Below are 12276 nucleotides of genomic sequence, written 5' to 3' on the forward strand. Positions count from 1 at the left end.
TAGGGTGAGTAAGGGAGTGTCTTTTTAATGACTTAATTATTGCTGATTGGTTCTGAGTGGGGGTGTGGTTTTAATACTATAAATTTTGCACCACTAGGGGTGGGTGGTATTTGGGGGGACGGTGGGGTGTGGAGCAAGCTCGAGCGGAGTGGGGCTTAACCAGACCACAAGGTTCTTAGGGTCTGTGTGTGTTACACAAGTACAATTGAGAATTAAAGTACTTTACTTTACTAGTTTTCCATTTTCTTTAACTTTTAGCCTTTTGAATAACGTTTATTTGGCTACAGTACTTACTTATAGCCCACTAATTGAGAACACTAAGCGTTTTAAGCTGCTTTTCAGCTAGTTTTTGTAGTTTTAGGGGCAGTAGAGGTAGAAATAGAGCCAAGAGTTCCTCCCTTCCATTAAAACACTGAGCATTTTAATCTGAGTATCAGCTAGTTTTTGTAGTTTTGGGGTTAGCAGGGGTAGAAATAGGGTCAGGAGTTCCCTTAGGGTTAGTTAACTGTGAGTAAGCCCAATTGTAATTAGTAGTTTTACCTGGGGCTTTTACAGGGGCGTCGAAGAGTGCTCAGCACCTACAGGCAGAATAATAATGGTAGTAACCTTACCAGGTCTTTTCAGTTCCGTGGGACAGAGCAAGACATTTTTCCAAATACTTTGCAGCTGAGAGGTGTCCTTCTATCATTTCAAGCCTTTCAGGATGAGGGCAGTTTAAGGGGTCTAGTACCTGCTAATAGATATATACATTATTGCATATGCGTAGTGGAGATACTTCAGGCAGTAAAATATAAAACAAATACGTATTTTGTTTGCATTCAACAGTTCAGTTTCAACTATCAAGAGTGACACCAACGCAATCTAAGCAACACAATAGTTTTACAATGCTGTGGTGAACTTATTAAGATACATCCAGCTGTTTCCTTAGGTAAACAGGCAAAGTAGTGTGGAATTACTGCATTTTATCTAAGAATATGCAATAACTCCCAGTCGCTAACCTACATGCCTACAATGCCAAGAGTTACAGCTGTTACATATTTAGCTGGGTAAAATTAGTTGAAAACAAGTTTTCTATGTCTTAAACAAGGTGAGAAGAAAATCTACAAAATTGTTCTAGTTTAGTCATAATTATTCTGCTGGAAGTAAAAAAGGAAATGAGTGCATATAAGGCTGTGTTGCAAGTGACCCTCTGCATCATGGTAAATCCAATTAGCAGGGTCAGTGATTTCAGTCACTGAACTTCGAAACTTGTTCAGACCTTGTCAGGAACACTACCCAGGAAAAAGCAAGTTATACATTAAAGAAGGTCTTATCACCCACTTAGCAGCAAGGTTTGAAATCCAAATATTGTTGTACTAATTTCTTTGTTCGACTACTTACCTGTTCAGTGGATTCGCTCTCTTCATTCTCTGGCTCCCAGATCAGGGTTAGTTCTGTTTTTTTCCCTACTTTCTTAAAGTTAAAACCTTGAAGTGGAAGAGCCTGCAAGGAAATTTATCAGTGACATCATCAGGTGTGGCCACGTCAGCAGCATTTATAACAACTACCATGCACACTGTACTACAAACCCAAGCATGGATTCTATAACAAAGTGCAGCTCAGTGGCAAATGCAAGACAGTAATCATGTCCCTTACACAAATTCACATTTCTAAAGAGATTAATTAACACTGGATAATTTGCAACAGTAACAGAGTTTCAAGCTGTTTATGTTACTACTGAGACTACATCTGCCCACATGCTATGAAACACACCTATTACTGTTTTATAATACTGCACTCAATTCAAAAATTTATTTCAGTAAGCAGAGACTTTAAAGCAATAACCCCCATACATAAGTGAACTTTCTATTAAAATAAATCTATGGTCTTTTCAAAAATGACACAGCTCCTCCATCTCATGTTACTGCAGTTTAATAGCATATTTATACTGGTCCCTTTCAAAGCGTGGTTTAAAGTGGTCCACCTGAACAGACACAAGTAGACTATCTGAGCCCGTAGCATAATGTTATTTACTCAAAATGCACACTGCATGCACATGACTATACTGACATAACACCAAGAACTCAAAACGAATCTATATCAGTTAGTCGCAATGCAATTACAGCGAACACCAGATTGTCAACTCTCATTCAGCGAAAATCCTTTCAGCTATTTGCTGAATTTACCGAGGTCAAGTAAATACGTGCTCTGCAGCACAACTTGCCCTTTTCTGCACTGTAGTGCTATCTCGGAGTTAGTATATACAGTTGGGGGGAGGAGGGTGAAGCCCCCCCCCCACTTGGGTGGGTTCGATTTGCGTAGCTGTCAGTCTGTTGTGCTGCATGGCAAGTATTTACTTGCTCTCTGTAAATTCAGCGAATCGTTGAAGCAATTTTCGCTGAATGAGGGTCGACGATCTGGTGCTCGCTGCAACTGCATTGCGACAAACTAATATAGACCCACTCAACATTATGTCTCTTTTCAGACAGCAATGCTGAGGTAGTAGGTGTAATATAAAATTAACTTTCCACTATTGTTAAGTGTCCAATTCTTTTGGCAATAAGAATCATCTCAGTTGTGAAGGATTTCTATAGGATTGTGTTACTTTAGTCATGCTTATGCTGGAGGCAATAGCAAATTATGTGAGTGTGCAGGCTGTTTGGCATGTGTGTGTCTTTGTATTGCAGTAAATCAGTATCAAGCAGTGTCTGGCATCAGTCGTTGAACTTCTTACTTGTCTAGCTGTTAGCAGAATGTAGTCTTTAAAACTGCACACACTGCCTTTGCATGACTAAATGAGTTTTCCTACATCTGTGCTTAACACATAGAGCCAGTTTTGTTTAAAAATATTGTAAAAGAAAATCAAATGTAATCCAGAAAGCTCGAGTCAGTTCTGGTATTCTACTTTTGCCCCTTACAGTGACAGGAATAATGAGAAACAGTGTAAAGGATTAGACCAGATAAAATCACTTTAGCAGGCAGATAGTACAGTTCTGTAAAATCTTACCGTAACAGTAGATGTCCTTGCCTTCACTGCTGCAGTATTCCTTACATATGGGTTTTTCGTGCTGTGAAAACCTGATGTCGGCCAGTACACCAAAGCCTATAAAAGTTTTATGGTATACTGGACATCAGACTACAGTCCCGTGTTGCATAGTCCATAAAAGTGACGTCAGGACATGCCTTCCTCAAAACTGATTGCCCCAGTAGGAACACCAGTCTAAGGAACCTCAGGAGTTGATTACCACATCCAGGAAGGGAAAGGACTAAGGGGGAAGGAGGGAGGGACTGAATACTGTAGCAGTGAAGGCAAGGACATCTACAGTTATGGTAAAATTTTACATAACTGTACTATGTCCTTACATTCACTGCTACAGTATTCCTTACATATGGGAGACTGCCAAAGCTTAAGAAGAGACTTGGGAGGAGCAGTAGAGCTTTCAAAGAAACCATGAAGAATGGTCCTGGCAAAACTAGCTTTCGCTCTAGAAATACTATCCGATTTATAGTGCTTTGTAAAAGTATGCACAGAAGTCCAGGTAGCTGATCTAATATAGAGGTAGTATCTGAACCATTGAAAAAAGCACCAGAAGCTGACACAACTCTATTAGACTGAGCCTTTGCTGAAGAAGGAAGGCTTTTGCCTTTGAAATCCAAGTCGAAACAGTTTCCTTGGATACAGTTAATCCTAGGGACATAGGATGAAAGTAAACAAATAACTGATCAGATGTCCTAAAAGACTAAGTTTTATCCAAATAATATCTGAGTTGTCTATCCACATCTAAGGTATGTAGCACCATGTCACTGGTATATTGTGGAGAGGGGAAAAAATGTAGGCAAATTAATAGACTGATTAAGTGATAACTCATTAATCACCTTGGGCAGAAAGGAAATATTCGTATGCAAGGAACATGGCCTTATGAAACATCAAGAAAGGAGGGCAAGCCAAAAGGGCTTGCAGTTCAGATACCCATCTGGCAGTAGTTATTGCTAGCAAAAGAACCATCTTCCAAGAACAATGTTGCAAGGAAGCTGAAGCAGCAGGCTCAAAAGGAGCCTCAGTCAACTTCTCCAAAACAAATAATAAGTAAAAATAAAAAATAAAGATCCGAGGAAAGAGGAACAGGCTTCCTGGGTGGCTTGATATGAAGGGCGCCTTTTAGAAATTGTTTAGCTTCAAACCTAGAAGCCAAAGGAGAAGATAAAGGTAGACAAGAAGAGATAGCTGATAGGTGGGCCTTAATGGAAGAATAGGCCAAACCAGTACTGAGCAACTCACACAAATAAGAGAGAACCAAAGGGATATCCACAATACGTGGGTCCAGGATAATAGACACCAAATACAAAACCTCTTCCATTTGGATAAGTAGGATTTCCTACTAGTGGGTTTTCTGGCCTCCTGCAGAACCCTCAGCATGTTCTCAGAAAAAAGGTGTCTGTGAGGAATCAAAATCCTATCACTCACAGTGTCATTTGTAGAGTGGACAGGTGGGGATGGATGAGAGATCCCTTGTCTTGTGAGCAGGTCCACCCTGTTAGGTAACTTGTGATGACTGCCCTTGACTTGATGCAGCTGAAGAGGGAACCAATGCTGTCTTGGCCAAAAGTGAGTCACCAACAAGATTTTTGGAGTGTCCTGTTGAATTTTGCACAGGACTTTTGAAATGAGAGGAAGGGGAGGGAAAGCATACAGAAATATCTCCTTCCAGGAAAAGGAGAAGACGTCCACCTTCCACACCAGAGGACCTGGGACTCTGGCACAAAAGTGAGGAAGATGTCTGTTCAGAGGGGAGGCAAATAGATCTACTTGAGCAGTACCCCACTGGGGGACAATGTAAAGAAATTCACCTCTGTGAAGCATCCATTCATGGGATTGAGTTAAGGACCTGCTCAGATTGTCTGCCACAACGTTCTGACCTGAAGGGATGTACACTACTTGGAGAGTGACTTGATACGGGATAACAAGATCCCAAACCATGAGAGCCAACTGGCAAAGGACGTGTGACCTTGTCGTTGATATACCACATCACTGTGGTATTGTCTGTGAATATCTTAAGAGGCCCCAGAGTGAAGAGAGTGTGAAAGGTCTGAACAGCCAGCAGAAGGGCCTTCATCTTCTTGACACTGATGTGCTTCTTCTGCTGATGAGGTGACCATACACCCTGTGCTTTCAGAAAGCCAAAGGTTGCTCCTCATCCCACGTCTGAGGCATCTATGAGAGCTCCTGAGAGGAGAAAGGAGGATGAACAGGTAGCCCTGGGTTTAGAGACAAGTGCTAAATCCGCTACTGAAAACTACAAATTCTAGGGGATGTGCATGTTGGAGCCAAACTGACTTCAGATACCACTAAAACTTTCTCATGTGGAGTCTGGCCAGAGGAAGCATAGGAATGGTGTATGTCATGAAACCCAGTGCTCAGAGGAAACACTCTGGCTGTAACAGATGTCAGAGGAATTCAAGTTTGAAAGAAAGAGATAGAGTTAATGCCTTTGGAGGAGGCAGGTATGCCAACATGGGCGCAGTTTGATTCTGCCACCCTAGAAAAACATGATCTTGAGAAGGTTTCAGAGAGGACATTTTGGAAATGTAGTGTGAACCCCAGGCTTAGAAGAAGAGAGATTACAAACTGAAGATTCAGCAGCAAGATCTCTGGAGAAGATGCCTGAATCAGAAGACTATTTAAGTAAGGAAAAACTTGAATCACCTGAAGCCTGGAAAAGGCTACAATAGAAGCCAGGTATTTGGTGAATACCCTTGGGGTACTGGAAAGACCAAAGGGCAAAGCAGAGAACTGAAAATGCCAGGGAGCAACAGAGAAATGTAAAAGCTTCCTGAAAACAGGGTGAATGGGAATCTGAAGATAACCATTCTTGAGATCCAGGAATACCATACGGGATTGGGGAAATATGGGAAAATAGGAAAGAGAGTTTGAAGGGACAACATTCAAAAGTTGAGAACCTTCAGAAAGTTGTTTAGATGAGAGAAGTCTAGAATAGGTCTCCAAGTACCCTTTTACCTGGGCACTAGAAGCAATCTGGAGTAAAATCTCATCCCCCCTTTGGGACACAGGTACCACTAGGATACTACCCTGAGTCAGAAAATCTTGAAACACCTCTGGGAGAAAGGGGAGTTTTTCCTGAGGTGTTTGAGGTGTGCCCATAAAAGGAGAAAGGGATTTCCACACCATAAAGTAGACCTGGTGAATGATGGAAAGAAACCAAGAATCCTGAGTAACCTAAATCCAGATAGGCAGAGAAAGAGAAAGGTGAAGAGAAAGAGGAATTTGTTTGGGAAGAGACTGATAGTCACACAGCCCCCAGTTTATCAGGAAAGGAAGGCATCTGAATCCCTAAAGTCTGAGTAGCCTTAGCAGGAGAAGGCCTCTTGCCACTCTTTTTGCTCTTAGAAAAAGGTGTAGATTGTCTGCGAACAAAAGCAGGTTTGTTAGGGTAATTTATTTGGAATTTAGGCACAGGAGAGAAAGACATGTTTTAAGTTCCTGCAAGGTCTTGCCTTTATCTTGAAGAGACTTAAATAAACCAGCAGCAGCTTTGCCAAACAAAAGCTTATTGTCAAGAGGGGCGTCCATCAATTTTGCCTTGATATTATCAGGTAAAGGTTGAAGCCTAAGCCAAGAATACCTTCTTATCACAGAGCCAAAAGCAGCAGCCCTAGAAGAAGCATCTGTAGAATCATTGCTGCATTTGTTGGAATGCCTAACCACTTGAGAGGAAGTCCCTAACAAGGACAACGCAGAAGTTTTACCCTCAGAGTCTGGAAGATCTGAGACAAGCCGACAAGCCTGAGAAAGGATGGCCAGAACATACCTAGACATATGGGTCTGATAATTAATAGCCCTAAAAGCTAAAGTGATAGAGGTATATACCTTCCTACCTAACCTTTATAGGGTTCTGCTATCCTTGTCAGAAGGGAGTAGCTTAGGAGAAGGTAGCAATTGAGAAGGTTTGTCAGAAGCTAAGACACCACTGAGGGGTCAGCAGCAGGACATGTAGACAAAAAGTTGCAATCCTCAGGCGGCCTACAAAAATCTATCTGGTTTCTTGGGAGCAGGAGGAAGAGAATCAAGAGATTTAGATGCATTAGAGAAAGCATCCAACAAGGCAGCCAAAATAGGAGGAATAGCAGAAGGCTTATTAGTTTCCATTTGTAACAACTCATAGTTCCTTTTGTGAATATCAAAAACCTGAGCACAATCCTACTTGAAAAATTCCATTATTCTAGTGATGGTATGCCCGAAATAAATTTCTTCAAAGGGAGTATCATGGCTATTACATTCTTCTTCCTCTGACTCATAGTTCAAAGGGGAAGGAATTTGGGAAGAATAAGCAAGGGATTCCTCATCAGAATCTGAGTCTTCTTAAGATGAATCTTGTTCCCTGGGCCTTTTCTGTGAAGAGGAGTGACCAGTAGCAGTAGGAAAGAAAACCCATAAAGGAGGTTTTAAGGCCATCAATGCATTAAATAAACCTCAAGTAAAGGCCTGCCACTCAGACTGTGGATTCCTAGGAGATGGAGAAATATGTTTAGGCTTTTGTTTCTTTTTCAAGGCTTAAAGAATTGTGAAGGTCTCAAAGTAAACCTGCATTCAATCACCGCAGTAGGCACTTCTTCCCTGACTAAAATTTAAGGAACTCCCTTAGGCCCCTTGGAAATAATTCGCTACAGTTCCCCCTCAACATCCAAAACGGACACCTGCATAGCCTCAGTGGATTTGATGGCAGCTGGTTCCTTGCCAGCCTTTAAAACGGTCACTACAGAAGGATCTGACAAGGCCGGGCGGGCCTCCGGGTTCTCAACGACCTCTGGAGGAAAGCCCGATGGAGAATAGACAGCAGAAGATTCCGGTTATAATTTTTTCAATTTCTTCTTCACTAACAGCTGACCCTTGGGGTGGGAAGTCCTTCCCATTGTTTTCTTAGCTAGCAGCATAAGTCACTGTTTCTCAAGGAAAAGGAAGACAGCCTGCTGCAGAGGGTCATAGGAACAAAAGCCTGACAAACTGGATAGGACCTGTGGTCGTAAGAGGCTCCTAAACAAAAAAGACACTTATGGTGGTCCTTATGTGGAATCTGTCTCCTACACTGGCATTTACTCTTCCTGTACGTCATTAACCCCCCCCCCCCAAAGTAACAAAAAGACACAGAAAAACAAAACCCCTATGGGGTACTTATCTGAAACCACTTGGTACCAGCAGGTTGACTGGAAGAAAGCAAAGAACGAACAATGTGTTCACACTGCTGGAAAACAATGCAGGTGTGCAGACCAATGATCTGGAGACGCTTTCGGACTGGCAGCAACGAAGTTCTGAAGAAGGCACGTCCAGACATCAATTTTATGGCCCACTCAATGTGGGGACCATACGTCTGACATCTGGCATGCCATAAAACTTTAATAGGCTTTGGTATACTGGCCAACGTCGGGCTTTCACTGCCGGCAAACCCATATGTAAGGAATAGTGCAGCAGTGAATGCAAGGACATCTAGGAGATTCTCTTTCTGATGCCCTCCCTGCAGATCTAAGAAACTCACTTTCTGATACTCTACCTGCAGGAGAAATAAAGACGCCTTGTAGACAGTAGTGCCTTAGGACTGGGGCAGGTGATGTAAGAGGCTACAGGTGTTGGTTGTGAAACTAGTAAGCTAGTGTTTGGCCCCCTTTTTCCATTAAAACAAAGAAAAGAAAACACAAGTCCCAAATGAGCAATAAAAAACATTTTTAGATTCCGGACATCTTGAGATCATCAAAAACTAGAGTGACTCATTTCCTGTGTTATTAGTTCACCAACAAACTGAGAAAGGAAGAATCTGAACAGAAAAGCCCTCAGAAGCTACTAGACCAGGAAGAAGCCTGCATGTGAAGACTCTGGAATGGAAGACTATGAATTCACAATGAATCCAGAAGCACCTTAGCCCTCATTGTGGATACCCCCATACCCACCAGGTACAGATGCTCTAGCCACTTGGCCTGCATCTTTCACTAAAGCTTAGGCTACATTTGGCTCCTGCTGGTGTTTCAAAAACACAAAATAAACAGGGAAATTGTTTCATTTTCTTTCTTTGTGCCTGTCACCCCATTCAATAAGTGCACGTTGCAATATTCACAGAGTTACTCCCTTCTTTCTGGCTTATTTTTGAAATCTGTGACATCTCGGATGAGACTACTAGTCACTGGAGTGCTTTGGAACTGCTCTTCAGGAAACAGCTTGGGACTGGTGCATCTATTTGCTCCTTGTACAAGAAGGAGAAAAGGGACATTATATTATTTCAGAACACTGCTCATACTTTCAAATTATCTATGGCACTTTATGCATTCTTTCAAAATAAAGTGTATTTGCTTTTCATGGTCTAGCTGCTGCTACTGTGCTTTGAAATCAATTTTTAAGTAGTCATTGATATTTCCTTGCTTTACTTGTGCATCACATCGATAATTGGATCATCATATTCTCTCACCATCACAACATAGTTTTAGATCCAGCCATAGTACTATAACCACCCTTCTATCATTTATGGACACAGTAAACAAAGCCCGCGACAAAGGCCAATTAGTCTCAGCCCTTTTTCTCGACCTATCCAAAGCCTTCGCTACCATTTCTCACCCGTTACTCATTTCCCAGCTCTCCAATATTAGTCTCTCCCCCCACACTCTAAATTGGTTCTATAATTATTTAAATGAAAGACAACAGGCCACAAGATGGTAAAACTCCATATCCACTTTTCTCAACACCACCAATGGCATTCTCCAAGGTACCACATGCGGACCCATCCTCTTTAGTATATTCATAAACAAATTCCAATCATCACTAATGCAAGGGTCATTCATTCAGTATGCAGATGACTCCACCATCATCTGCTCTGCCAACTCTCCATCTGACTTACTTATACTAACTCAAAATGCCTTCTCTGTCACTGAATCCTGGATGCACAATAACCATCTTGCCTTGAATCCTAAAAAAGAACAAAATCATACTTTTCTCCCCTAAAAAAACAACCCCCCCCTAAACAATTCTTCAAACCCCAAGACTGTCCAGCTCTGAGCTCTGCTTTTAATTGCTACCTTCCTAACAGGCCATTCAGATCAGGAGAGCAGCAACTATTACAAATTCACAAACCCAATCTCCCATCCGGTCAGCTTCTCTACTCATTCTCACTAGCCAAGTCTTGGAATGCTTTACCTCTTCCCATAAGAACTACTCAAAATTTTACTCATTTCAAGACTTCCCTGCATACCCGCCTCTCATCTAGCTGGATATGTAACTGCACCAAGCCCCCCTAGACTTACATGTAACCCTTAATTTCTCTAGCTATCTTGATTAATGGCAAAATAAAACTGTGTAAAGACAGCTGATAGTTTCTATTACTGGTGTAAACACTTAAGGTCAGCAATATCTGCTTTACTCTATATACAACTGTAACTGTTCACATCTACATTTGTAAATATTTTTCATTTTTTTTTTGTTGATAGCTCATTGATTTTTCTTTTGTTTGAAATTTATCTCTGTAGCTTTACTGTCTAATTTGTCTTCAGCAGAATTGAATATTGTACTGTTGAACTGTAAATCTGAAGTATAAAGGTGTATGCCATGGAGCTTTTCTTCACGGGCCTCCGCTGAAAATGGGCTTACCTAGGTCCAGTCTACCTTCCCAGTAAACAAAAAGCAAATACATAAAATAAATAAATAAATAGGATCATAGGAGATTACTAGGCTAATCGCCCTGGGAGCCCTACAAGTCTAGCCAAGAGTTTATACTCAAAAAAGAAACCTCAATCAGTACCTGTTGCCCCTGTTAATGAGGGACACAGGTGGAACCCCTGGGACAAATTAGTGGTTTCCCATCCACTCATCAAGGTTGCACTTGAAGAGTGTCAGTGACGTAGTTTGCATGACGTGTATGAGGAGTCTATTCCAGAGATGGGGCAGCTTCTGGGAGACAAACATGTCTCTTCAGTAGGTTTTGCTAATATCACATATTAGATTTAGGCCTTTTGCTTGGGTAATGTTCGAGGAATTAGACTTACAGATCTGTCGCATCTCTAGTACAGCAGGGTCTGAGATTGCCTTGTTGGCAAGACACAAATTACATCTGAGCAATCTGTACGATACAGATTAGAGCAGTGATTTGAGCCTGTCCACATAGGACAGGTTTTGGAGGCCATGGATTATCTTTATGAGGTGTTTCTGTGGGCCTCTCCAGTTGGTGCAGGTGTTTGGAGAGGTATTGTACTCAATTATTGGCCTAATGAGGGAGGAGTACAAAGAGATAATAACCTCCTTTTTTCTGGATGCAATCCCTTTACTTGTCAGCTGAACCAAGTGAAAGGTTTTTCTGACCACTGCCGCTACATCATGGTCAAATGTGAGATTGTTGTCAACCTGTGTACCCAGGTCTCTCACCACAGGTTATGTGATTGAGGGATTGCAGTTGATGTGGTAATAAGTAGGGGCATGTTTTTGTCGAATGGTATGATAAAATTTTTTTGCATTTAACTTAAGGCCATGACTTTGGCACCAGTCATGTGCTGCTATGAGACCCTCTTGTAGTATGTTAACCAAGTGTTATGGATATGCTGGGGATTGAACCCAGGACCTCATACATGTGAAGCAGGCACTACCACTGAGCTACAGCCCTTTTTTTTTTTTTTTTTTTTTTTTTAAAACAAAAAAAGTGCTGTTCTATCACCATTGTAGTTGTTAGACTGCTTTCAAATCGTCTCCTGTAAGGGATTTCTAACTAGTTCAGATTCCTGGAGTTTGTAAACACAAACTCAGTGGACTGGACCAGATTATCAATATGCCAACCAGGGGCACAAATGTACTCTATCTGCTTCTCACTACCAGACCACAAAACAGTCTCCTTTAAAGCAAAAATAAAACCGGGAACCCCAGCTAACCCTGGTATGCTCAAGAACTACTCTTAAGTTCAATTTCTTACTATTAAGTAATGACTCAGTAAAATTTCAAGCTGCCATAAACCTTAAGAACAATGCTGCCTACACGGAACTTTTCACAGAAACCCTATAGAAGCATGCAAACATTTGCACAGAGGCAGGTGTACCCATCAGGAATAAATTTTCAACTAACAAAAAAAAAAAAAAAACAAGCCACCCTGGTTGAATCACAAGATCAACAGACTGTATAACAGAAGGAAGAAAATCATGGCAAAATTAGGAAGTACAGCACGCAGCAGGATAAAAGCACTCTCATCAAACTAAACAAACAACTCAGAGGGCAAATACAGTCTAGCAAAGCCAGATTTGCGGTAAATTTGGCCTCCAGGC

At 41.5% G+C, this 12276-nt stretch overlaps 1 protein-coding gene across 2 annotated transcripts in view; it reads right to left on the reverse strand.

Annotated features, from left to right (window-relative positions):
• Positions 1 to 12276, reverse strand: part of DIS3L2 (DIS3 like 3'-5' exoribonuclease 2) — a 4570298-nt gene that overhangs the window by 67540 nt on the left and 4490482 nt on the right. For both annotated transcript variants that reach the window (XM_044070680.1, XM_044070679.1), the window contains one exon: positions 1381 to 1482. In XM_044070680.1, the coding sequence (XP_043926615.1) occupies positions 1381 to 1482 (102 nt within the window). The remainder of the gene's footprint in view (positions 1 to 1380; positions 1483 to 12276) is intronic.

The sequence above is a fragment of the Protopterus annectens genome, chromosome 4.part1 (assembly GCF_019279795.1).
Source record: "Protopterus annectens isolate FY-2018-M chromosome 4.part1, PAN1.0, whole genome shotgun sequence".
NCBI lineage: Eukaryota > Metazoa > Chordata > Ceratodontiformes > Protopteridae > Protopterus > Protopterus annectens.